The sequence below is a fragment of the Sebastes umbrosus genome, chromosome 20 (genome assembly GCF_015220745.1).
Source record: "Sebastes umbrosus isolate fSebUmb1 chromosome 20, fSebUmb1.pri, whole genome shotgun sequence".
Lineage (NCBI taxonomy): Eukaryota > Metazoa > Chordata > Actinopteri > Perciformes > Sebastidae > Sebastes > Sebastes umbrosus.
The window spans coordinates 13,573,569-13,596,115 of NC_051288.1; the positions used below are offsets into that span (position 1 = coordinate 13,573,569).

The 22,547-nt window shown below is 39.9% G+C and overlaps 1 protein-coding gene across 2 annotated transcripts; it reads right to left on the reverse strand.

Annotated features, from left to right (window-relative positions):
• Positions 1 to 14: 14 nt before the first annotated feature.
• atp2a1l (ATPase sarcoplasmic/endoplasmic reticulum Ca2+ transporting 1, like) lies at positions 15 to 13,586 on the reverse strand. 2 transcript variants are annotated; one of them, XM_037754904.1, is made up of 24 exons: positions 13,337 to 13,586; positions 12,343 to 12,360; positions 11,859 to 11,941; positions 10,537 to 10,641; positions 9,598 to 9,736; positions 8,055 to 8,135; positions 7,875 to 7,960; positions 7,458 to 7,755; positions 7,185 to 7,351; positions 6,984 to 7,072; positions 6,791 to 6,893; positions 6,563 to 6,694; positions 5,230 to 5,346; positions 4,904 to 5,122; positions 4,705 to 4,816; positions 4,153 to 4,376; positions 3,753 to 3,973; positions 3,450 to 3,652; positions 3,269 to 3,354; positions 3,054 to 3,187; positions 2,841 to 2,958; positions 2,569 to 2,686; positions 2,209 to 2,254; positions 15 to 321 (listed from the first exon to the last, which is right to left on the reverse strand). In XM_037754904.1, the coding sequence occupies exons 1-23, from the start codon at positions 13,452 to 13,454 to the stop codon at positions 2,250 to 2,252; spliced, it is 2,976 nt and encodes a 991-aa protein (XP_037610832.1). In that variant the 5' UTR covers positions 13,455 to 13,586; the 3' UTR covers positions 15 to 321; positions 2,209 to 2,249. The 2 variants fall into 2 exon arrangements, with proteins under 2 accessions (XP_037610832.1, XP_037610831.1); XM_037754903.1 differs by lacking the exon at positions 2,209 to 2,254.
• Positions 13,587 to 22,547: the final 8,961 nt, after the last annotated feature.

The following is a 22,547-nucleotide window of genomic DNA, read 5'->3' on the forward strand; positions in this document are numbered from 1 at the left end:
CAGCTGAGAATATCCAAGTTTAACAAAAAAATCACTTTTAATACATACTTTATTTCTGAGAATAAAATCTTAAATATTTGAATACTTTATCGACAGGGATACTTCCCTTCATTTGGATTAAATCTCCTTCCTTATATAGAGGCTATGTTTATGTAGATTTTTTTGACAAGTTTTATTGTTTTTTTTGTACATTTTCCTGTTTTCTCCTCTCTCTTCTATTGGTTGGCTCGCTATGGCTTCCCCTCTTTGGTTTCTCTCTTCTTCGCCTCGTTCTCTCCAACCCTGAAGATCCTCTTCTTCTACATCTCTATTTCTCTGTACCTGATAAAGAGAAAATGGATAAATCAGAGTGGGAAAGGACGTGTAATTTGGTCACTTAAGCGAAGTTTGCAGACAAACACATGAACATTACTACGTCAAAGTGTTAGAAAGTTCCCCAAAAATTGAACTTATCTCACTAAGAAAGCATGATGTAATCTATAACATAACATCTCACTTCAGAGCAATTGCTTAAATCTAATGAAAGCAGCAAGCAAACTAAGGTGGTGGAGTCATTATGCACCAACAGCATGACAATCCCATTTAAAAATATTTTATAAAGAGTTCGGCAAAACCTCATTTTTAATATATAAGCAGTATGTAAAGATATAATAAGCTGTTTATAACACATCGTAGTGTAGCGATACGTAGATATAAGGGCACTATAAGTGTTAATTCAATGTACAGCATTTTCCTTCAATTATAACTCCTATTAAGATATATCTTAACTGTGTAATATTATATTGTCATTCATTATCTGCTTCAGAGCTGCATCGATTAATCAACTAGTTGTCAACTATTAAATTAATCGCCAAATATTCTGATAATCAATTAATCAGTTTGAGTAATTTTTTAAAGAAAAAAAAGTCAAAATTCTCTGATTCCAGCTTCTTAAATGTGAATTTCTTCTGGGTTCTTTACTCTTCTATGACAGTAAACTGAATATCTTTGAGTTGTGGACAAAACAAGACATTTAAGGACGTCATCTTGGGCTTTGGGAAACACTGATCGCCATTTTCTGACATTTTATAGACCCAACAACTAATCGTTTAATCGAGAAAATAATCGACAGATTAATCGATAATGAAAATAATTGTTAGTTGCAGCCCTAACTGCTCATACACCATTATCCTGTTAAGAGTCAAATCTGTTGCTAACTACATCAATAAATACTCATCTGCTAACAACTACATTATAGTGCATTAAACTATTTATTGTATGTTTATATATACTGTTTATAAATTCTAATTGGGAGGGTTAAAATAGAGTGTTGCCGAAGACTTTTGTTGGGACAAGTGGCACCAGAACAGGCACGGGTCAAACTTCTACCTACAGACAGAAACGACCCAACAGACACGCTGTAATTCATTGACATTGACAGCAGCAACTTCGAGGCGATTAGCTCCTCTTCTAACTAAACACAGAGCTCAGAGGAGGACATCAGATACAGAGAGCAGCACTCATGGGATCTCCCCATTCATTAGTCATCAGGTCACCTTGTCAATTCGTGACGGATTTATTGTCTCAATTATGTCATGAAGTAGTTTGGAGAAGCCAGAGTTCCACATTAACACGAGTGTGATAATATATAAAGTAGACACCACTAGGGTTTTGGATGATATTGTTTTTTTATCGCGGATTGCGATAACAACCTCTCACAGTGAGTTGATTGTGGCAAATTTCCATTATCAGGATAATCGTGAATATCCTCATGAGTGACTTGAAAGAGCTGTCTCGCTCGCTATCATGGTAGAGAAGTTAAAAATAGAGCCTAATTAAAAAAAAAATACAGGAATTATCATGTAAGAAAGAATAGATTTTAACAATGTTGATATGTATTTTTTTTATTTATCCTTTTATATATATTCATGCAGGGGGACCTTATGATTTATGATTACCTTATGTAAGATAGTTTGCTTTGTACTAAAAGAACATTTACAAAAAAAAAGATGTGTGTCCTTTCTGTACTGCAATAAAAATATTTTTTACTTAACATTATGTAAGGTAAAGTGATTCCAGTATGTTTTAACGCCATTATGCCTAGACAACACTGAGGACTGATTCACATAAGAGCAGGAACATACAACAACAAAACAGAAAAATACACCAACATGCAGACAAACTACAGATACACAGTGATAACCTGTAGCAGTTCGGGTTGAGGAATACCTTGATTTAGTTACAGGCTAATGGTGGTGGGTTGACTGAATTTAGTCTGGAAATCAACGAGGGGTTAAGTGAGTTAATGATGAGGGAGGGATGGAATTAGGCAAATCAAAACAGACATTATAAACTTCTGATGAATTTGTAGACAGATGATGTGATAAAATGAGATGACAGATGTGCAGGATGAAGAAGAATTGCACTTAGTTACAATATGAATGAATAATTAACAAAAGAGATGACAGTATTAATAAATTAAAATCAGATTCAATCTTCTTAAAGGAGATCAGAACTGTTATTTTAGGAAAAAAAAAAAAAAAAAAAAAATGTTTAATAGTGAATGTGCAAAAATGCGAGGCTACTTACACTCAACGTAGTTGCGGGCCACAAACTTCAGCACCTCATCAATGAGGATGACGGGGAAGGAAAGCTTCAAGACCATCAACCACTGGTCGATGTTCAGATGGGTCAGCTTGAAGACCATCTGGGGGGCAAAAGAGAGGGAGTCAGGACTACAGTGGAGAGCAACTACGACAAAAACTACACGTCACAGAGGACACTATTTCAATATCCTAGAACTTTACGTTACACACGCGGCTCTTAAATCAATCTGTAGGGAGCACTGCTGGCTGACTTACGGGCAGAGGGTCAACATAGATGATCATGAAGTGGAGGGACATGGAGAGGGTCATGGCGGAGAGCAGCCAGAAGTTGCTCCATGGGGGCATGCGAATCAGAGACTGGTTCTCAGACAAGCTTGGAAAAGAAAAAAAGAAAAGGAACTATGAAAACACCTGAAGAAACCCCTGGAGTTATCATCAAATGTATCATCATCACATGTGGAGTATTACCTGTTGAGAGCGTTGCACATCTCAATGGTGACCAGCACGGACAGGGCCATGGTCATGGGAGGAGAGGCCTCAAAGATATGACAATTGATTCCGGCGAAGTCCTCGTTTTCGTCGTGGCACTGCATGAAGTGGGACTGCACAGAGGAGAGGTGAGGTTATTACGTGTCGGCATTTGAGTGTGTGAAAGACAACATGAAAGAGAGACAATTACTTACCAGCTGGTAGTAGGTGACACCGGGGCCAGTTACATCATAGATGAACCAGTAGGCAGCACCCATAACAGTGGCAGCACCGACGTATCCTGTTAGGGAAACATAACAGTGTCAGTGTAGACAGGTGTAGGGTTTCTCCTAGATTTAAACAAAAGCCAAACATAATGTCCAAAGTCCTACTTACCACCAATAGCCATGTATCTGAAGAACAGCCAGCCAGAGATCAGGGGCTCCTTGGGGGAACGTGGGGGCTTGTCCATGATGTCCAGATCAGGGGGGTTGAAGCCCAGAGCGGTGGCGGGCAGACCGTCAGTAACCAGGTTAACCCACAGCAGCTGGACGGGGATCAGAGCCTCAGGCAGACCCAGAGCAGCGGTCAGGAAGATACTGAGAGAGGAAATAATACAACAGGCCGAAGTCAGCCAGAGGCAGAGAGAAACATGGCGTTTAGGTGTGTATCAGAGTGCGTTCTACATAAGCCACTCACCAGACGACCTCACCAACGTTGGAGGAGATGAGGTAGCGGATGAACTGCTTCATGTTGTTGTAGATAGCTCTGCCCTCCTCAACAGCAGCCACAATGGAAGAGAAGTTGTCGTCAGCGAGGACCATCTCAGAGGCAGACTTGGCAACGGCAGTGCCAGAGCCCATGGCGATGCCGATCTCGGCCTTCTTCAGGGCAGGGGCATCGTTCACACCATCACCAGTCTGGGTTCAGAGGAGAGGAAGCATAAGTTACTCTCAAACTACACAAACTACACACGGTCAAATAACAACAACAAATACTTTAAATACTGGGCACGAAACCACGACTAGGACGGCTGAAAAACACACGTACTGTGTGTGTGTGAAGTCAGGTTGTATTTAATGCTGCTGAGCTCTCTTACCATAGCAGTAATGTCATCAAGACCCTGCAGGTACTCCACAATCTTGGACTTGTGGGATGGCTCCACACGGGCGAAGCAGGAGGCTCTGCTCACGGCCCCGGGCTGTTCGTGGAGGGGCAGATCGTCAAACTCGCGTCCGGTGTAGGCCCTGCCCTCAACATCCTCATCCTCTTTGAAGATGCCAATACGACGGCAGATAGCGATAGCGGTTCCCTTGTTGTCACCTGAAATATAGAGAAGTTTGGAGAAGGAGAAGTCTGGTGGAGAGTCTAAGGTGTAAAACATGGGGGAGTGGATATATAAAAAACTAAAGGAGTAGATATAGCTATTTTAAGTTCTGTATAGTGGAGATAGAAATGGTTACAGTGGATGTTTTAACAAATAGAAGAACTTTATATAAAACTTTGTAGGGCTACACTTTTGTTTACATTTAGATAATATAATTCCCTGTAATTATTGCCAAAAAATACTATGTAATTACTACGTAAAAGACATAATTCATATGATAATGTTCTACAAGAGAACACATCACATTCATCCCATAATACCAACCAGTGATCATAATGACACGGATTCCAGCAGCTCTGCACAGCTCAATGGAGCCACAGACCTCCTTGCGAGGGGGATCCAGCATACCAACAACGCCAACAAAGGTCAGGTCAGTCTGAGGAGAGAAGCGTGAATGGAGTTAATCTCACACGTAGTCACAGTTGCACCCACACATCAAATATCAAGGTGTTTGAGTTCTCACCTCGTAATCGGCGAACTTGGTTGAGTCCTCGAGTTTCATCTCCTCCATCTTCAGTGGGGTGTCACGGGTGGCGAGGGCCAGGCAACGCAGGGTGTCGCGGCCGGTACCCCATTCCTTGATGACGGCCAGGATATTCTCCTTGATGACGCTGGTCAGGGGCACGCGGGTGGTGCCAACACGTACATATGCGCACCTGTCAATCACACCCTCGGGTGCACCCTGCGTAGAAAACAGGATGATTATTTTGTGTTGTGTTGAATGCTGCACCGTCAAAGAGCAGGTGTCTGACCAAAAGGCTGTGAGATGGAAAAAAGGAAGCAACTTGCCTTCACAAACATCTTGGCGCCACCATCACCCTTAGTGGGAGTGCAGTACACGGACATGGACTTCCTGTCACGGGAGAACTCCAGAGTGACGTTCTTCTTCATGAGCTGCTTGACCACCTGTTGGATAAAATGTTTTTTTTATTAGAGTCGCCTCGCCACTATGGAGTCAATAAAGAATAAATCTGTAAAGGAATAAGAAAATAAATGTGGAAATATAAAGAGGAATAAATAAAAGAATATACAAGTAAATAAACAATGCGGAAATATAAAGAGAAAAAAATAAAATAATAAATAAACAAATAACAAAATATAAAAGAATACTAAAGAATACATTTTCATTTATTTTCACCTTTATTTGTTCATTTAATCTGTATATATTTATTTATGTATTTAAAAATATATATTTATTTATTTATTACATATAAATTACTCTATTTTTTCTGTCTTTTTATTGTATTTATTTATTGTTATATAATGTAATATATTTATTTTTCATCCCTTTATTTTTCCTTATGCTTTTCCCTATTACTTTTGCTTTTTCTTTATTGCTTTTGCTATTCCTTGAAGAGCCAAGCTAACAATCAACTGGTTTTGGGTGGGCCTTCCTGCCCAGGCTGAGTAGTCAATTCCAAGGCCTATGGAAAGGAGGCTGGGTCACGGGTGGACATGGGTCTTGGGATATGGGGTATAACACATGCACAGTGTAACTGAAGCTGCGGTCGTGCGTTGCAATTGGCTCAATTTTGGCGGGTGCAGACCAGATTTTACTGCGCATGTGTTATACCCCCGGAGATATGACGCGTGACCTAGCCTCCTTTCTATAGGCCTTGGTCAATTCCTGGATACATGAACTGATGCTTTTATTTAAAAAATATACAGAAAATAATTAATTTATATGCAAAAAATAAATAAATATATATATATATTTAAAATACATCAATAAATATATATATATATATGTATATATATATAAAATACATCAATAAATATATATAGAAAGAAATGAAAAAATAAATGTGAAAATAAATGAAAATGCTCATAATTATTCTTTTATATTTTGTTATGTATTTATTATTTTCTTTTTTTCTTTTTATATATTTACACATTTCTTTTCTTAATCTTTTACAGATTTATTTTTTATTATGGCACTCCTATGACTCCACACGCCACAGGTTGGCCTTAATTAAAAAATAAAAACTGTAAATTCTTTGGAACAAGTAGGACTGACCCAAATAACTAATAGTTTTCAATGGTTCACAATTAGCTGTGTTAACAATAAAAATGTGAATTATTATATATAACAAAATGTTGCAAATGGCAGGAGGAGACTTACAGAGCAGCAGGCGTTGGCTCTCTCAATCCTGGACAGGTTCTTCACGTTGCTGTTGAACACGTTCATCTTCTCAACCAGGCAGGACAGAGCGGTCTCAGTGGCCTCACCGACCTTCTCATAGATCTTCTTGGACTGGTGAAAAGGAGGGAGATGGAGATAATTGGTTAAACTGTGGAAGGTTGTGAGGTTTCAGCGTAACAAATACACAGCATGACTTAATGACTTTACCTCGTTGTAATCCAGAGAGGAGTCGTTGCACAGGGCGCAGATGGTGGCCAGCTCAACAAGGCCGTCGTATGTGCTGCAGTTGGTCTTGGAACCTCCCTGGGAACTGAAAGACAAAGAGAGAATTAGAAATAAATGAGAGATGGTTCATGTGCTCTTTAATGATACTGGATTTGAATGATGAAAACCAACTTACACCTCGCCCTCGGGGGTGTACTTGGAGCCAGAGATATCAAAGGCATCAAGGCTGACGTGATCGCCCTCTGCGCTCTTGATGATGAACATCTGTGGCGGAGGAAACAAAGAACGTTTTAATTGTATCCGAAGTAGGCTAGTTTTATAGACAAACTGTCGACGACACAATTTCCTTTTTGAGTGTTAAGCTTGTTTCTCCCACCTTGGTCACACACATCTGGTTGGTGGTGAGGGTGCCAGTCTTGTCGGAGCAGATGACAGAGGTGCAGCCCAGGGTCTCCACAGAGGGCAGGCTTCTGACAATGGCGTTCTTCTTGGCCATACGGCGGGTACCAAGGGCCAGGCAGGTGGTGATGACAGCGGGCAGACCTGAGAGACGTTGGGTAAAACTGTGAGTGCGATAAACAAGCGGCGGAGGAACACATACACTCACTCTAACTGTCGCTTTCTGGCTTTAACGACGTGCTTCCCTTACCCTCGGGGATGGCAGCCACAGCCAGAGCGACGGCGATCTTGAAGTAGTAGACAGCGCCGCGGATCCATGAGCCTCCGTGGACGGGGTCGTTGAAGTGGCCAATGTTGATGGCCCAGACAGCAACACAGATGAGGGAGATAACCTTGGACAGCTGCTCGCCGAACTCGTCGAGCTTGGCCTGCAGAGGAGTCTTCTCCTGCTCGGTGGCAGCCATCTGGTCACGGATCTTACCGATCTCAGTGGAGACTCCGGTGGCCACAGCAACACCAATGGCCTTGCCGGCAGCGATGTTAGTGCCCTACAGAGGAGAGGAAAAGAAAGGTCAAAGAACAGGTAATGCTAGGGAAAAAAGGAGTAACAGGAAAAAACTTGAAACACAGTGAAGATGAAATATTGATGTTGGTAAAAGGCACTTACAGAGAAGAGCATGTTCTTCTTGTCCTGGTTGACAGCTCTTGGGTCGGGAACGGCCTCAGTGTGCTTGATCACACTAACGGACTCACCTGGGAGAGAAAGCAGAACATTTACTCAAAACTGCCGATAGAGTTTGGGCAGAAAAAACATGTGGTGAAGATTTAAGGTTTCTTGAAAACTTACCAGTAAGGATGGACTGGTCAACACGCAGGGTTGTGGACTTGATGGTAACAAGTCTGATGTCAGCGGGGACTTTGTCACCAACTGTTGGGATTCACAGAGAAGTCATCATTAAAATGAATTCTTGGTATTTATACTAAATTGTCCTAGAATGCATCTATATTTTCTTAATTACATTGAACATAAAATAAACGCAACTATGGTTTATTTTTAATTATATTTGCACCTCCATAACATTCAAGTGACTGTAATAGTTGTGATTAACACAATCTACGTCACCCATCATGAAATCTTTAACTGAAAAATAGTTCAATAAATATGGTAGAAGTTATACTAAATTTAGAGTCAAATGCTCAGAGTAACTTTCTATACCATGATCCATGGATTTATATTGAAACGGACGGTAACACTTCATTTTACAGGTCCGCAAATTTCATGGTAATTAGGTGATAATTAGCAAGTATTTGAAATTTCTTTGGAATTACTGCCAAATTCACCCAATAATTACCTCAAAATGTATCAAAAATGACTATGTTTGGCTGTCTGGGCTTCGGACTTGACTCTGGACTTTTATTATTATCATTTTATATCTATTATAAACATTATTTAATAATTATATTCCGCTATTTCCCAATAAGCAGTAATAAATAGCTGGTAATTTATTTAATACATTTCCAGGAAAAAAATACAAAGTTAATTGATATGCTTTATTTTCATGTCTGCTGATAAATAGATAATTATTAGCAAATAACTTCTTTGAAATTTCTTTAAAAACTCCCTAAATCATTACATTGGCTACCAGGTTACATTTGTGTAGACAATAAGTCACACAATGGGGAGATTTGTGCTGATCAGAAGTGTCTTCTATATGTTTTGGTTTTCCACCTCTGATGAAGAGCAGCACACAGCCGCTTCTCAAGCCTAAGGGCCTTATTTTAACGATATATACTATTTAAGCATATAATTATTAAATAATGTTTATAATAAAGTAATTTTCGATAAATTGTGAGGTAAATATTGGGGTAATTTGGCAGTAATTCCAAAGAAATTTCAAATAGGTTACTTGCTAATTATCACCTATTTACCATGAAATTTGCTGTAAAATTAAGTGTTACCAAACGTACACATGCATGGCCCAATGAGAGTGAACCACACATGGGGGCGGGGGAGGTTACAACCAGCTGGAGAGGCAACAGGTGTACACTGACAAATAAACAGAAGTGGGCAATGGCAGCGAGGGGAGAAGAGGTGCGGCAGGTGCTAGTGGGGGTATTTATACTCCTGATTTTGCTTTCCTTCAGTCAGCATGTTTTCACAGCAGTGCTACTCACATTGCCTTAAAAAGACACGAGGCATTTCCAGACGCATATATCCTGAATTGTCTTCCTTTAACTCACTGGATCTTTGTTTTTATCTTTTCACAGCTACATTATAATTACACAGCGAAGACTATTTGACATAACAGACTGTGACTAACAGGGATGTTATCCCCCTGACGTTTACAGATCAGGCTGACAGAATGATGAACAATCTTGACGTTTCTTACCAGACACCTCCACAATGTCTCCGGGGACAATTTGTCTGGCCTTGATCATCTGCACACTCTTTCTGTCAGCACGGTAAACCTTGCCCATCTCAGGCTCGTACTCCTTGAGAGCCTCGATGGCATCTTCAGCGTTACGCTCCTGTGGCACAAACAAACAAGAAGACACAGTCATTAAAAAAGTCAAAATGAGTAAAGGAGGGGAGGGGGACTAAGCTAAAATAAAAATATAAATACACACATTCACAAATTTTGAGCCACACTAAAAATGATCAATAAACTGATGTCAACACGCCTGTTTTTCCTTGAATGTAATCCATACTCATGTTGTCTTTGGTCTGGCACTGACAATGTCCTCTAGCAGGCTTTGAATCATTACACACAGCAATCACACACCAATACACAACCTACTGATGACACATGAGTACGACACTTTTGTCTTTTTCTTTCTCCAAATAAATACCAAATATTGTGTGGACGGTGGTGCATGGATCTATGTTAATATACATAATCTAACTGAGGAAGTGTGCAACAAGAAAGTACACGCTGGCTTCAGAGATGAAATCTCCTAATAGCAGATTACAGTTCTGTCTTAAGAGGAAAAATAGGAACGAAGCAGCTGATTTTCGACACTTGGAGGGGATGTTCCTGTAGCTGCCTGACAGCAGTGCCAATTACTTAATGGCATGCATGTAGAAGAGCATGACCTGCATAATGTGAATCACCCATCTGGTGAACGTATCATATTTATCATCTTAAATTGAAGCCAGAGTGAAGATTTACTCTGTGTTGTAACAGCTACTTTAAAGCACAAACCAACTATTCCAGTTGAGCAACCACGTCTGGGTAGAAAACATGGCAGTAACTGGAGCCTGTGTACTTTCTGTCATCATTTGCAATGGATACGTCTTATTGCTCAACGCGCCGGGCATTGTCACTGACCTGCCACACACCAACGACAGCGTTGGCGATGAGGATAAGGAGGATGACGAAGGGTTCCACAAAGGCGGTGACGGTCTCTTCACCTTCCTCGAACCAGGCCAGCACCTGACGTCAGAGCGGTAGAGAACAAATCAGTGTTGGTGTGAGACAACAGTGACAGTGCTCCTGAGAAAACAGCATGCAAATATGTCCGAACATCTGTATTTAATGTACAATAAACATTGTTTAAACAATCGGATTGTGCCTGAATAAAAAGATTCCTCAAAGCTTTATAAGATTGTTCATAATATGTAAAGTCTGAATAATAAAAGGGTATAGTTTCAGGGATTGTGGAGGCTTTTCATGGGAATTTATAGTTTTATATGCATTTAGCATGTTTCACTTAGTATATAGTATAAAATAACATGCAACAATGTGATAAAAGTATGATGATTTTATTTATACAGCTCATTTTCAAGACCTTGTCTTCATTTACTTTGAGAATTTTTTATCTTTTCACCTGTTATTTTGATAACATATTTGTATGTCATAATATGGTTACATAATTGTTATTAATTTGATCTCAATGTCCCAGAACTCTTTGCTCCTTCAGACTTCAACCCTCTCTCCGTGGAGGCCCTTCGTTCCTTCCTTCAGGCCTGACCTTTCCCGAAGGATTCAGTTTCTCTCCTCAGCTTGGGGCTCTCTTAAAATAAACCCATAGCCCTCGGCCCCCCTATACTTTCCTGACCCCCCATCTCTCACTGGCTCCTCAATATTCGCCTTCTAAGGCCATCATGACAGCTGCCCGAAGGGGAGAAAGCTGGGCATAGGAATTAATACACCTACAAGCCCTTGCAATCTGTCTCCCTCCTCTCAAGTTGTCGTCCGCAAAAACACATGGAGGGGTGGAGGGGGATAAGAAGTTCTTTATCTGGACAAAGTGACCAGACAGAAATGATCAACTGCTTGTTTTCTGGAAGAGTTACTGTGATGGGTTTTAAAGTTAAATGCATTATAATGACCTGTTTTCAGGACGGCAATCAAGAATGTAAGAGGAGCCGAGAGATTATTGTGCCAAATATGTAAATGTGAGAAAACGCATTGTGACGAGTTTATTCTTGTTAATGAGAATTGTAAAAGTATGCAGCTGTTCTTTTGTAGATAAAAGCCAAGTGATCCCACGTGGTGTCAGTGTCTCGTGGAATTTGTTGCTACTATTATGTCTACTATAAATCCTACTGCTGTTACTTGAGTTTAAAATGAACGTGACAGGAATAACCAGAGTTTAGAGTTACTGACATGATTAAAAAAAATAAAAATACCAATGCTTGTTTACTTACAAAAGAGATGCAGGCAGCCAGCAGCAGGATCCTGACGAGCAAGTCCTCGAACTGCTCCCTGATCAGCTCCCAGATGCTCTTACCTGAGTGAGACAGACAAGGAAATAAATGAATATAAATCAATGGATAATTATCACAAAATATAAATGTAATTACTGAAATGTGCAAAGTGTATTTCGGTGCAAAGGGAATATATAAAGTATGGATTTAGAAGAAGAAGAAGAAGGAAGGTATACTTTATTAATCCCTCTTGGGGAAATTCAGTTTTCAGATCTTTGTTGTTAAAATGATATTCAAAATGTATCATACAGTGCTAGTCATTAGCACGTGGGCATCACACAATCAAACTGCAGCCTGCATGTATCATTATTACAACCCTTTTCAGAGTACTATTGATGGTTTTCCCAAGTGGGTCGAATCAGGTGTCTGGAAGTTCTTGTTCAGATTTACATATTTTGTAAAAAAAAAAAAAAAAAAAACTCACCCTCCTCAGCGGGCAGCTCTGGAGTTGGAGACGAAGGTGAAGGAGCAGGAAGGTTGTGGAGACAGAAAGACAGGAAAAAGGATGCTCAGTTAAAATGATTAATATTCAGAAAAGAAACATGGCGTTCATCAAGAAACAACTTTGGGAGAAAAGTTATACTTCTTGGTATAAGATGATCTTTGGTTTCTGAAACTCTCTAACTTCCATCTTTTCAAAAATCCCTGTGTGATTTACACTTAATGACTTTAAGCAATGCATGGAAGCCTGAAATTAAAAAGAAACATTGTACTGTATTTGATATTGAATCAGCTTTGACCTAGGCCTAATGAAAATCTCACTGCAGTGGGTATCACTTTATAAATCTTTAACTTGTAAACAAAATAAAACATGTTGAATGGCAGCTAAAAATGTTCCACAGCAACAGAAACATCACAGTGAAAACAAAGAATGCATATGAATATAATACCATATTACACTGCCTAATTTGCCAATCCACTGGTTATTGATTAGCAATCATATTACGGATCATTTAGACGTAAGCCATCTAAGGACCTCCCCTTTCTACCCGGGCCTAAAATTATCCATCTCTCTTGTTAACGCCCGCCCCATATATCACCCAGGAAGCTTCTTGAGCCATCACCTGTCTCTCTCGCTCTCCAGCCATCTTCTTTGGCTATCTTTAAATAGCTCTTCAAAGCCCTCAAAGTCTCTGCTTCTCAATGTCTCTGCATTTCTACCAGCTGTTGCAACTCCTCTCTAAAAAAGCATCACATGCAAAATCTCAACCAAGCCCGACTCCATTGGTGTTGACTCAGGAAAACACCTCCAAACTATCATAGCAGATGTACTTTGTGGACTATTTTCAATGCAAACACAATACATTTTTTCTTTAACCGTGAAGTGAGAAGTTTCTCTATGTGGCCTAGTTGCCAAACAGTGACTTTGTGAGTCTTTCCTCTCTCAGAAGGCCTCCCACCCCATCCCTGACTCTCACCATTGAAGCCATACTTGTCCAGGTTCTTCTTGAACTGGTCAGGAGTGAGACCGGTGTTCTCGTTCACACCGAAGTTAGCCAGGCATTCAGCCGGGTTTTTCATGTGTGAGTTCTCCATCCTTTCTGGATAGACGCGCTCTTTTACTTCTTAGTTGTTCTCAGTTTTTCCCTTGTTCCACCACCCGCAACCTAGAAGCGTGGCACCCTCCTATTCAGGAGTACTAGACTGACAGAAAGAGCGAATAACCGCATACATGTTCAGGGTTTTATACCACCAAAGGGCTCAGGATTGGTGGACACCCCGCCGGCACACGCCCCCAAATTCCAGCATGGGAGGGCATGGTGGTGGTGGTGGTGGGGGGTGTGCGGGTGGGGCTCGAGGTGGAGCAATGGGGAGGTGAGATGGTGGACTTGGACAGGAACAAGGCTTGGATTTGGAGAGGAGGTAATGCAGGAGAGTGGTGGTGAAGGGGCTGGGGGACGGGGGAGGGGGTGGGGGGTCACACCGTGGATGAAAATGAGATCTGTTTTTGGAACATGCATGGTCAGTGGAATAAGACGAAGGGAGAAGGTGAGAGAGTGAGACAGGAGATCATCCAGAGGGGAGGAGAAGAGGGGAGGGGGGGCACATTGAGTGACGGCTCAACTGGTTTCTGCTGAGGAAGGTGGCCGAGCCAGAGAGAGAGAGAGAGAGAGAGAGAGAGAGAGAGGAGTGAACTAGAGAGATATTGAAGAGGGGAGATGGTAGACGGATAATTTAGTACAAGAATTAGCCGGCATTTTTACATGGAGAATGTGCGTTAGACATGTTGGCGCATTGACACATGATGAAGTTCACAGCTCAAACCAGAAACCAGAACTTTGTGCAACAGATCTGCATCACCAACACGTGTCCATTTATCTCAAGTTCTGCGGAGCCACTCGTAATAACAGACACACCAGACCTGATAATAAACCTAGTTAAGTAAGACATGGGGATGATAAAAGGAAAAGTGAGTGTGTAGTAGAGGAATGATCTCTGGGGGGACAGGAATGCCAAGAGGACAGCCAGCGTGTCACACTATCGCACTGCAGAGGCAAAGCCCCGGCTGCAGATACAGGAGGATCAAGTTTTATTTCTCTTTTTTTATGAGGAAAGGAAGGCAGCGGGGAGATATGGAGCGGCTTAGGTGGATGCACGACAGATGATCCGGCCACAAATTACTGTTCAGTGAGGCACAATGGCCTCTTGTGGTGGATTGACAGCATTGAATTTGATATTGGAAAAATGAGAATACACATGACTTAACCCATTTGTGCACACAACTGAAATTTTAAATCTTAACTTTGGTGGAAATGTTCTCTGGGCTTGCCTAAGCACAAATGTGAAGACATTTTCAAAATCGGTCAAACTGAAAAGTTTTCTTAGGAAAAACAGTAGTCCCATGTGCCCAAACACAAGATGTAGTATGATAAGAAAATGTCTCAGAAACTACAAGGGGCACAATCAAGTATTTGGTATCTGTAAACTCATAACAAGTTGAATATCAAAGATATGAGCACATGCAGTGTAAAAAAAATAACATTTAATAAACATAATGTTAGCATTTTAGCTCATTTTTCAAAGATTCTGACTTTGACTCTTTAATAAAAGTGTGATTTTTCATGGGATTTAAACATTTCAAAGTTCTACTGTTGATACCGGCCCAAAGCATGTCCGTACCAAATTTCAAGACTTTTGACCAATCACAACAGATGTTGTGGCATATTTCCATATCATACTAAATATAGTCTTTGGGCACAAATGGGTTAAAATAACATATTATTTACATATACTACAGTTTTTATTAAGGAATCTGTATAGTAGCTAAGGGTTTGATCACTCATTATTTGCTCTCTTTTTGACAACAATACATCAGTAACACTTCGTGTAGTGAAAACTCAGTATAAAACATAATGTTGAGCACAAACTCTGTTGATTTACTATTTGTTTTAACAGCAATAAACAGGCTACCGGGGGGGTGCAGACAGGAATTCAAGTTGCTGTTGCTAATCAATAAACTGACAGGTGTCCCTGTAAGAGCAGCAGTGGTCACTGCTCACCACCTTTGACAGCTATGGGGCACATTTTTGCTGCAATCTATTTATTCCTGTGATACGTTGTTGTACAGTGTTACAGTGCTAAAGTGCAAAGATTTATTTTGTTTTCAGTGTGAAATAGGCTTTACTCTAAAAAAAAAAAAAATGCACTTATTGGAAGTTATTACGTAACACGTTGCATTAGCCAAAGTTTATTTTTGGTCAAACTGTTCCAGAAAAATGTCAACAGCTGCCAGAGTCAGCCATCTGCATCATCAATAGTATACTGTATGTTTTACTGTGTCATGTTTCACTTGAATACCAATGTCACTTAAAGCGTGACCATCAAGCATTAAATTAAATGTGCTTGAGGGAAACGGAAAACTATTTGTGTACGGCACTATAGCGTGATGAGCAGTATGTAATGACTTCAACAAATAACGATAAAACATGTTGGTGATGTGTTGTTTGAACCAATTGAAACACTTTACTGTAAATAATGATAATAATGTGATCTTTTGCAATGTCCTGTTTTTGCTCATAATAACAATATGGCTTTGCTTAGCTCTGAATCACGATCCTTTACCCTCTTATATTTATATCACAGCAGTGTTCACTACCTCACTTCTATATTCTTTTATAGCTGATAAACAATGCTAATTTCACTCTTCTATGATCCAGCTTTGTATTTAATTAATTATATATTTAGAATAAACAACTTACACCTTAGTTCAAGTGATGATTTTCCTTGTGACCTAAACTATTTACATGACCTCAACGACTCACATCGTGGTGTGAACGACCCTAATGAGAGCTTTATGACTCCACTAAAAAGAATGACCACGAAGTGTCCCTCTAATTCTACAATAATTTTAAATTTAACATCATCCCAATGGATAGATCATTTTTTGACTTGATTTTTTAATTTATTTTCATCAAGATTAATGTGCTTTTCTTTTAGTTTTTTTTTATTATGCTAACAGATATGGTAAATGTTTGTTTGTAAAGGAATGTCATTTTTACTAATTTTCATACAATATTAAAGGTGTTATTGATAACATTTTTATGTGGACGAATAATTTAAAAAAATAATACATCCTCAGAGCTTTTAGAAAGATGCCGAATAAAAGTATGGCTTTTTCTAAAAAAAAATATTATGATTGTGAATTAATCTTTTTATTTTTTTTTATTTTGACGGGTCCAAAATTAATGTTTTGTTTATCTCAGTGGAGGACATCTCACGTTTGGTTCCCACTATTAACAAGGCTTGTGAGCCAATAGCATAACTACGTTGGTAACACAGGGTGTTTCTGTGTCGTCAGCGATCTAGTTGTCAGTTAGTGTGGAAAAAACAGATAAAGTTTGACGGTAAGCGCTGAGCTTCACTCCGGTACCAATCCCAAGTGTTCAACGATAAAAGGATGCTGCCTCTGCCACGCCTGGCTGCACTGACTCTGGTGTCTCCATCAGGCTGCAGAATACGTGAATATTAATCGTGACAACAAGTGACAAATGACGTTAGCACATATTAGCTGTCGTAACTTAATCGTCCGAACAACAATAACCCATAAAATTACAGTTCGGCATATTTAAACAAAACCAATAAATAGTCCTTACAACCTTAACTAATGTGTTGTCACAGGCTGGATTGTCAAAATGAGAAAAATAACAGCTTCTATCCCTGAGGAGCTACGTTATCATCTTATCATTAGTGATGGTTGCGTTTAGTTACCTAACGTTATAGTTCCCTCAAAAAAATTTACATGGAGGTGATCCCCCAAGTTGGTGATTGTTGGAAAGACTAACCTAGACGGTTTTGGTAAGTTTGATTTTGTTTCTGTCGAGTTTGAGTGAAGTGTGTTTTACGATGCTCCGCCGCTAGAACAGCTGATCTCCCAGCTGAAACTATGGATGTGGGGGAGGTACACACACACACACACACACACACACACCTAATGTAGGCCTACAGCTACGTGTTGCAAGATGACTTCATTACTTTACCACAAAATATTCATCAATTGACATGACTGTCTGTCTGAGTCTCACTCCACTGGACCATAAAATATGCATGTTGTACAACTAACTGGCAACCACTTGTTATGAAGTGAACGCAATGGAACAGGGGAGGGGGAGTGCGACATCTAGTGGCTGAATGTTAACAATGTTATCAATTAAACCTTCAATTACTTATTCATTTAGAATTCACAACTTCAGCCTTAGTTCAAGTGATGATTTTCCTCAACGACTCACATTGTGGTGTGAACGACCTTAATGAGAGCTTTGAACTCCTCACTAGCCAATAAAACTGATAAACAATGAATGTCGAAATGTCCCTCTAATTCTACAACAATTTTAAATTCAACATCATTCCAGTGGATAGTTTATTTTTTGACTTGATATGTAATCTATTTTTTTATCAGATTTAAAATGTTTTTCATTGAGGTGTTTCTATTATGCCTACAGGTATGGAAAACATTTGTTTGTCAAGGAATGTCACTTTTCCTGATGTGTTTTATACAATATTACTGTTTGTAAGGTTATTGATATTGTATTTACAGTAAGAGAAAAATTAAAATAAAGCAGTGGCAGCTCTGAAACAGACTCACTGACTTGCTCAAGGACACTCCAGCAGGGCGGATGCTTCTAGTAACTAGAGCATTTAACTCAGGTTATATGTCTGTCAGTAATTTGAGGGGAAATAATGCAAATGAAAAGTTTAGAAACATTCAGGATAAATGTATATATAGAACATTTATTTATACTATATATACATTATAAATAGGTGTACACATTTCCTGGATATTTGCAGAACTATTGGAGTAACTTACTGCTGATATACTACATAACCATGAGGACATACAGTATTTACAGTATATACATTTATTATTATTAGCCTATTGGTGACACAAACATGAGCTTCTGCTGCTCCTCCGCCGAGAATGTCTAAAATAGGAAGTTGTTTTTGTGGCAGCTTTCAAGTTTCCAATCAGCTGCTGGTGACCAACTGACCCGGCCCTCTGTCCTGCTGGTGAGGGGCTAATTCCTTTCCCAAAATGTACAGAAAATGATCCACGGTGTAGAAGAGCAGGAAGCATTTAATTTAATGCATATTTTAGCAGAATTATACTCAGTAAAAGCACTAAAACTTCCCTTCTCTTTTGAAAAGCTGCGCACAAAGCTGTATAGTGTATGCATGCAAATATATTCAGATATTTCATTAAGATTCAACTGATTATTTAGAGCACATGTGTATAATAATTTTCTTTGATTTCACTGGAATTTGTAAGATATGAGAACGATTAGTGTGATGATGAACTCACGTAAACCTACATTCCGCTCTATAGTTAGTAAGATATCTACACGCCATAAAAAAAAATGTGTAGGTAACCTGAGCTGTGAATACATTAAACTTCAAGGGGGTGAATTTGATCAATTTGGCGGTAGCGTCATGCTGTATGAACTGTTTTGTTCCACAGACATGTTGCTTAAACATTTTATTCTCATTCTGTCCTGCCAGTGTTCCCATCTCTGTTTCACCCAGCCGGTCTCCAGGCCTCAGCTGTTGTACAGCCGTTCTGACCTCTGAGATTTGGGGGCTGTGATAGGGGTCGGCCTGTCAGTGTCTCCCTCAGGGCACAGCAGTGACATTTAACTCAATATCCCAGAAGGATAAGGTTTCCCCCCCCACCGTCCCCTCCATCTTCCGCCTCAGTCTATTGCTGAAGTGTCAGTGGCCTGTGGGTGCTGGGACTACTACAGCGTAAACCCCAGCGAGTTGGGACACCCGTCGTATCCAACTCCCACCGTGGCGCTAACACGCCACGCCCTCGTGCCAGGCTGAGGGATCACCATGTGCCGACTTAACCCATCGAGCCCTCCCTCCTCCACTTGTGAACTCTATACGTGTTCCCAGTTCTGTACAAGTGTTAAGTGCTGTGGCGGTGCAGCTGTACGCATGGCTATCTTATGCAACTAAGTCTGTCTCTGCTGACTTGCACGGCACAAGCAAAGCGAGAGGGAAATGGCGACATTTGTCACTTAAAGACGTGGGGTGGCGATGAACGATGTATTTCCTAAAGAAGGTTATTGTCTTCTGTGGGTTGTTGGATCAATAGCATTCATTTGTAGGGGCATAATAATGTGAAGGTATTCTCATTTACAATAGCTGGTAGTTATAAAGCTTCATCTAGTCTTATGAAAAACAACCTGATCACCAGGAAGTGCAATTCTATTGATTAATACAACACTCGCCAGGCAATAAGTCAAGACCACAACAACATTAATTCAGATAACATGCGTGGTATTGACAGTGAGGACATAATTAGTACCGGGCAATAAGGCAATGGATAAAGGAGCTACAGTGTCGGTGTTAGCTGGGTACTTGTTACAGCATTAGCTAATAGTAATAATAGAAGTGGCAGCTGAGTCTCTGAATCCAGAATTCCTCGCGAGATATAAATAGAGCAGGTGACACTGTGCTGCTGGGCATGGCACCACGACAGCTTTGCAGCGTTTTTTATGTCAGAACGCCGGACCTTTAGCTCCGGCTCGTAACTTCCAACTATTGGGGGAAAATACGACAGGATGTCGGAGGGCACATTTGACTCCACGGTGTCATCAGTATCCATGTGGTACACCGGGCTGAAGAGTTCCGGGTTGTTCACACCATTCCACACACTTAGGGCTGTACTATATAAGCCCCGGGGGAGCCGACAGGAAAGTGAGCCTGTTGATCAAAAGTGGCTTTCGTTCTACTGATGGGACGTCACTTACTCGGCCGGTTCTGCTTTTTTAGATAAATTTACTGGCGGCGATGTTTTATTGGGAAACTCAAGAACTGAAGAATCAATCCTGTTAGCTTTACTGGCCGAGATAAATTCAGATCTGACTTACAGCTGTCTCGAATCTGTCAATGTACATTTCAGAGGTATTCACAATACAGTTTATGCTGTACAATCGTTACTACGCAATACAGAGTTTGATCTACTATAGTATAGGTGTGGGACTCACCAGAGGCCCCGCGATACGATATCACGAAACGGACGTCATGATACGATCTTATTACGATTTTACACATTTTGCAATATGCTGAGTATTGCGATAAGATATATTGCGATCTACTACCTTACTTCAACTGCAAATTATGCAGTTTGCCAACATCTGTTTTATCTAACAGATAAAGTTTTTACTCCCTTCATATCAAGAGTTTTCTCTGTTAAATGTACTTTTTGGAGTATCTTTGAGAAAAAAAATTGCATTTTTGTTGTATTTGCATACACTTGCTATGGTACAGTTATTTGTTTTTTTATGGATGTTGATGTAGCCATGGGAATATTTTCATGGCCTACATTTACCCAACTGTGTAATCAGGAGATTATGATGTGAAATGTCATCACAAATCGACTACAAACTTAAATGTATATTGTTTACTTTTTTTTACCTGAAGTTACTCACTTTTTTTTCAGTAGACATATCAGTACTCTTGCTAAAGTAATTATTTAGATGACACCTTTAACTTCTACTTGAGCACTTGTTTGCAGAAAGTAAAAAAGACTTTAATTTGAGTGTTCTTTCTTCACCTCTGATGAATTCATCATCAAGCCCTCAACTGTAGACCTCACTGTCAGCCTTACTATAAATTTACTGGCACAGTTCCACCTATTAAGGGGATTATATTTCATAAGTGAAAACATACTTTTATGTTCAACGTCCAAGTATGTTTCCAAAAACAGCAGGCTGCAAAGATTTGACGAGGTTGTTTTTATGTCTGCGCATGAACAAAATCCTTCTGGAGTTTCATAATAGCAGTCATAAATTAAACATCTTAGTATCTCAGGCCAGCATAGCTGTATGAACTAGTATGTACAGTATTTGGTATCATCTGAAAGATGAACTATACTACATCTTCAATGTCTTGTCTATTTTGAGTACTCTTATCTAACCCAAGACACTATTTAGGGGTTGATTGCTATGACTGATGGGCATGTTGCAGCCACAAAATTGGATTACACCCCGTAAACTATGACCCCAAGTTAGATTTTCACTTTTCTAACAGCATTGAATGCAGTAAACCTACAAGCAGCAGAAACAAGGACACATCTGAGTCCTGGAGACTCACTGACCAACAAAAAATGTGGAAACATAATCCGAGAACACAGCAGTGCCGCAGTAAGAATCTGAGACCTCATAGCCAGTGACAAATTGTGACACCCAAAGGGTGACTTCAAGTCTAACGTCCCACTAAAAATGGACAGAGGATTATACTCCTGAAGGAGAATGAGAAAGACTGAGGCACCCAATGGTGAACAGATTTGCAGTAATAATGTGTTTTTCGTGAGATACAGTATAAATATGTATGCCTCATAAACATCTTTTAGTTTTAGCCGCATTATTTTGCGCACAGGTTCGGAAAAGGTAACAATTGTGTCTGCAACAGGGTATCATTGCTAAATAAATGGGAAAACGGGTAGTGAATTCTTAAATGTTTTTTTCAGTGTAGCTTCACCTTACAGGAGTTTTTGAAAGAGAACTATTCATATCAAACGAGAGGACAGGGAATTACAGAAAATCAATTTCCATTTAAAAGTGTCCGCTCTTTTAAATCCAAAGCCAACCCCCCTCAGCTGCACCCTTCACCTCTCACCCCATTGGTCCTGTAAAAGGAAGGCAAAACGATAGACGGAGCGTCTTGAAGATGAGCGTCGATGACAGGAAGACGAATGAATGCAAAAAGAGCCAGAGAAATGCCGGAGAAAGAAACGGGATCCTTTTTTGATAAATATAGAATGAGGAACGTGAAAGAGAGACAGAGTTGTTTCTACACAGCCACTGTGTAGCAACAAAAGGTGAATATTACTCTTATTAAAAAAGTAATTATTTAATCTGATACAAACTTATTAATGGATATCTGATTACGTACAAAATGTTACAACAACTGCATCCAGCAAAGTTGTTTTTGTTGGCATACATCCAGCTCTTATGGAATGTTAACCTTCCCTTGGGAAAATGTAAAGCTACGAGCATTTTATTATCCAAAGCTCTGCGGTGTTTTTGTCTCGTAGTTATGTGGATCATCTGACTGGAGGAGTCAAAAGAGCTCAACAGCACCTCCCTGTGGAGAACAGCTGGAGATATCCACACAATTCAGGCTAAA

What these genes read in the sequence shown, in the direction of transcription:
- atp2a1l (XM_037754903.1), bottom strand. Translation starts at nt 13,454, where the DNA reads ATGGAGAACTCACACATGAAAAACCCGGCTGAATGCCTGGCTAACTTC. An exon ending in CCTCTCTGGATTACAACGAG is followed by an intron (nt 6,695 to 6,790) that starts GTAAAGTCATTA and finishes CCTTTTCACCAG; the next exon opens with TCCAAGAAGATCTATGAGAA. An exon ending in ATGTGCAACGCTCTCAACAG is followed by an intron (nt 2,959 to 3,053) that starts GTAATACTCCAC and finishes TTCTTTTCCAAG; the next exon opens with CTTGTCTGAGAACCAGTCTC.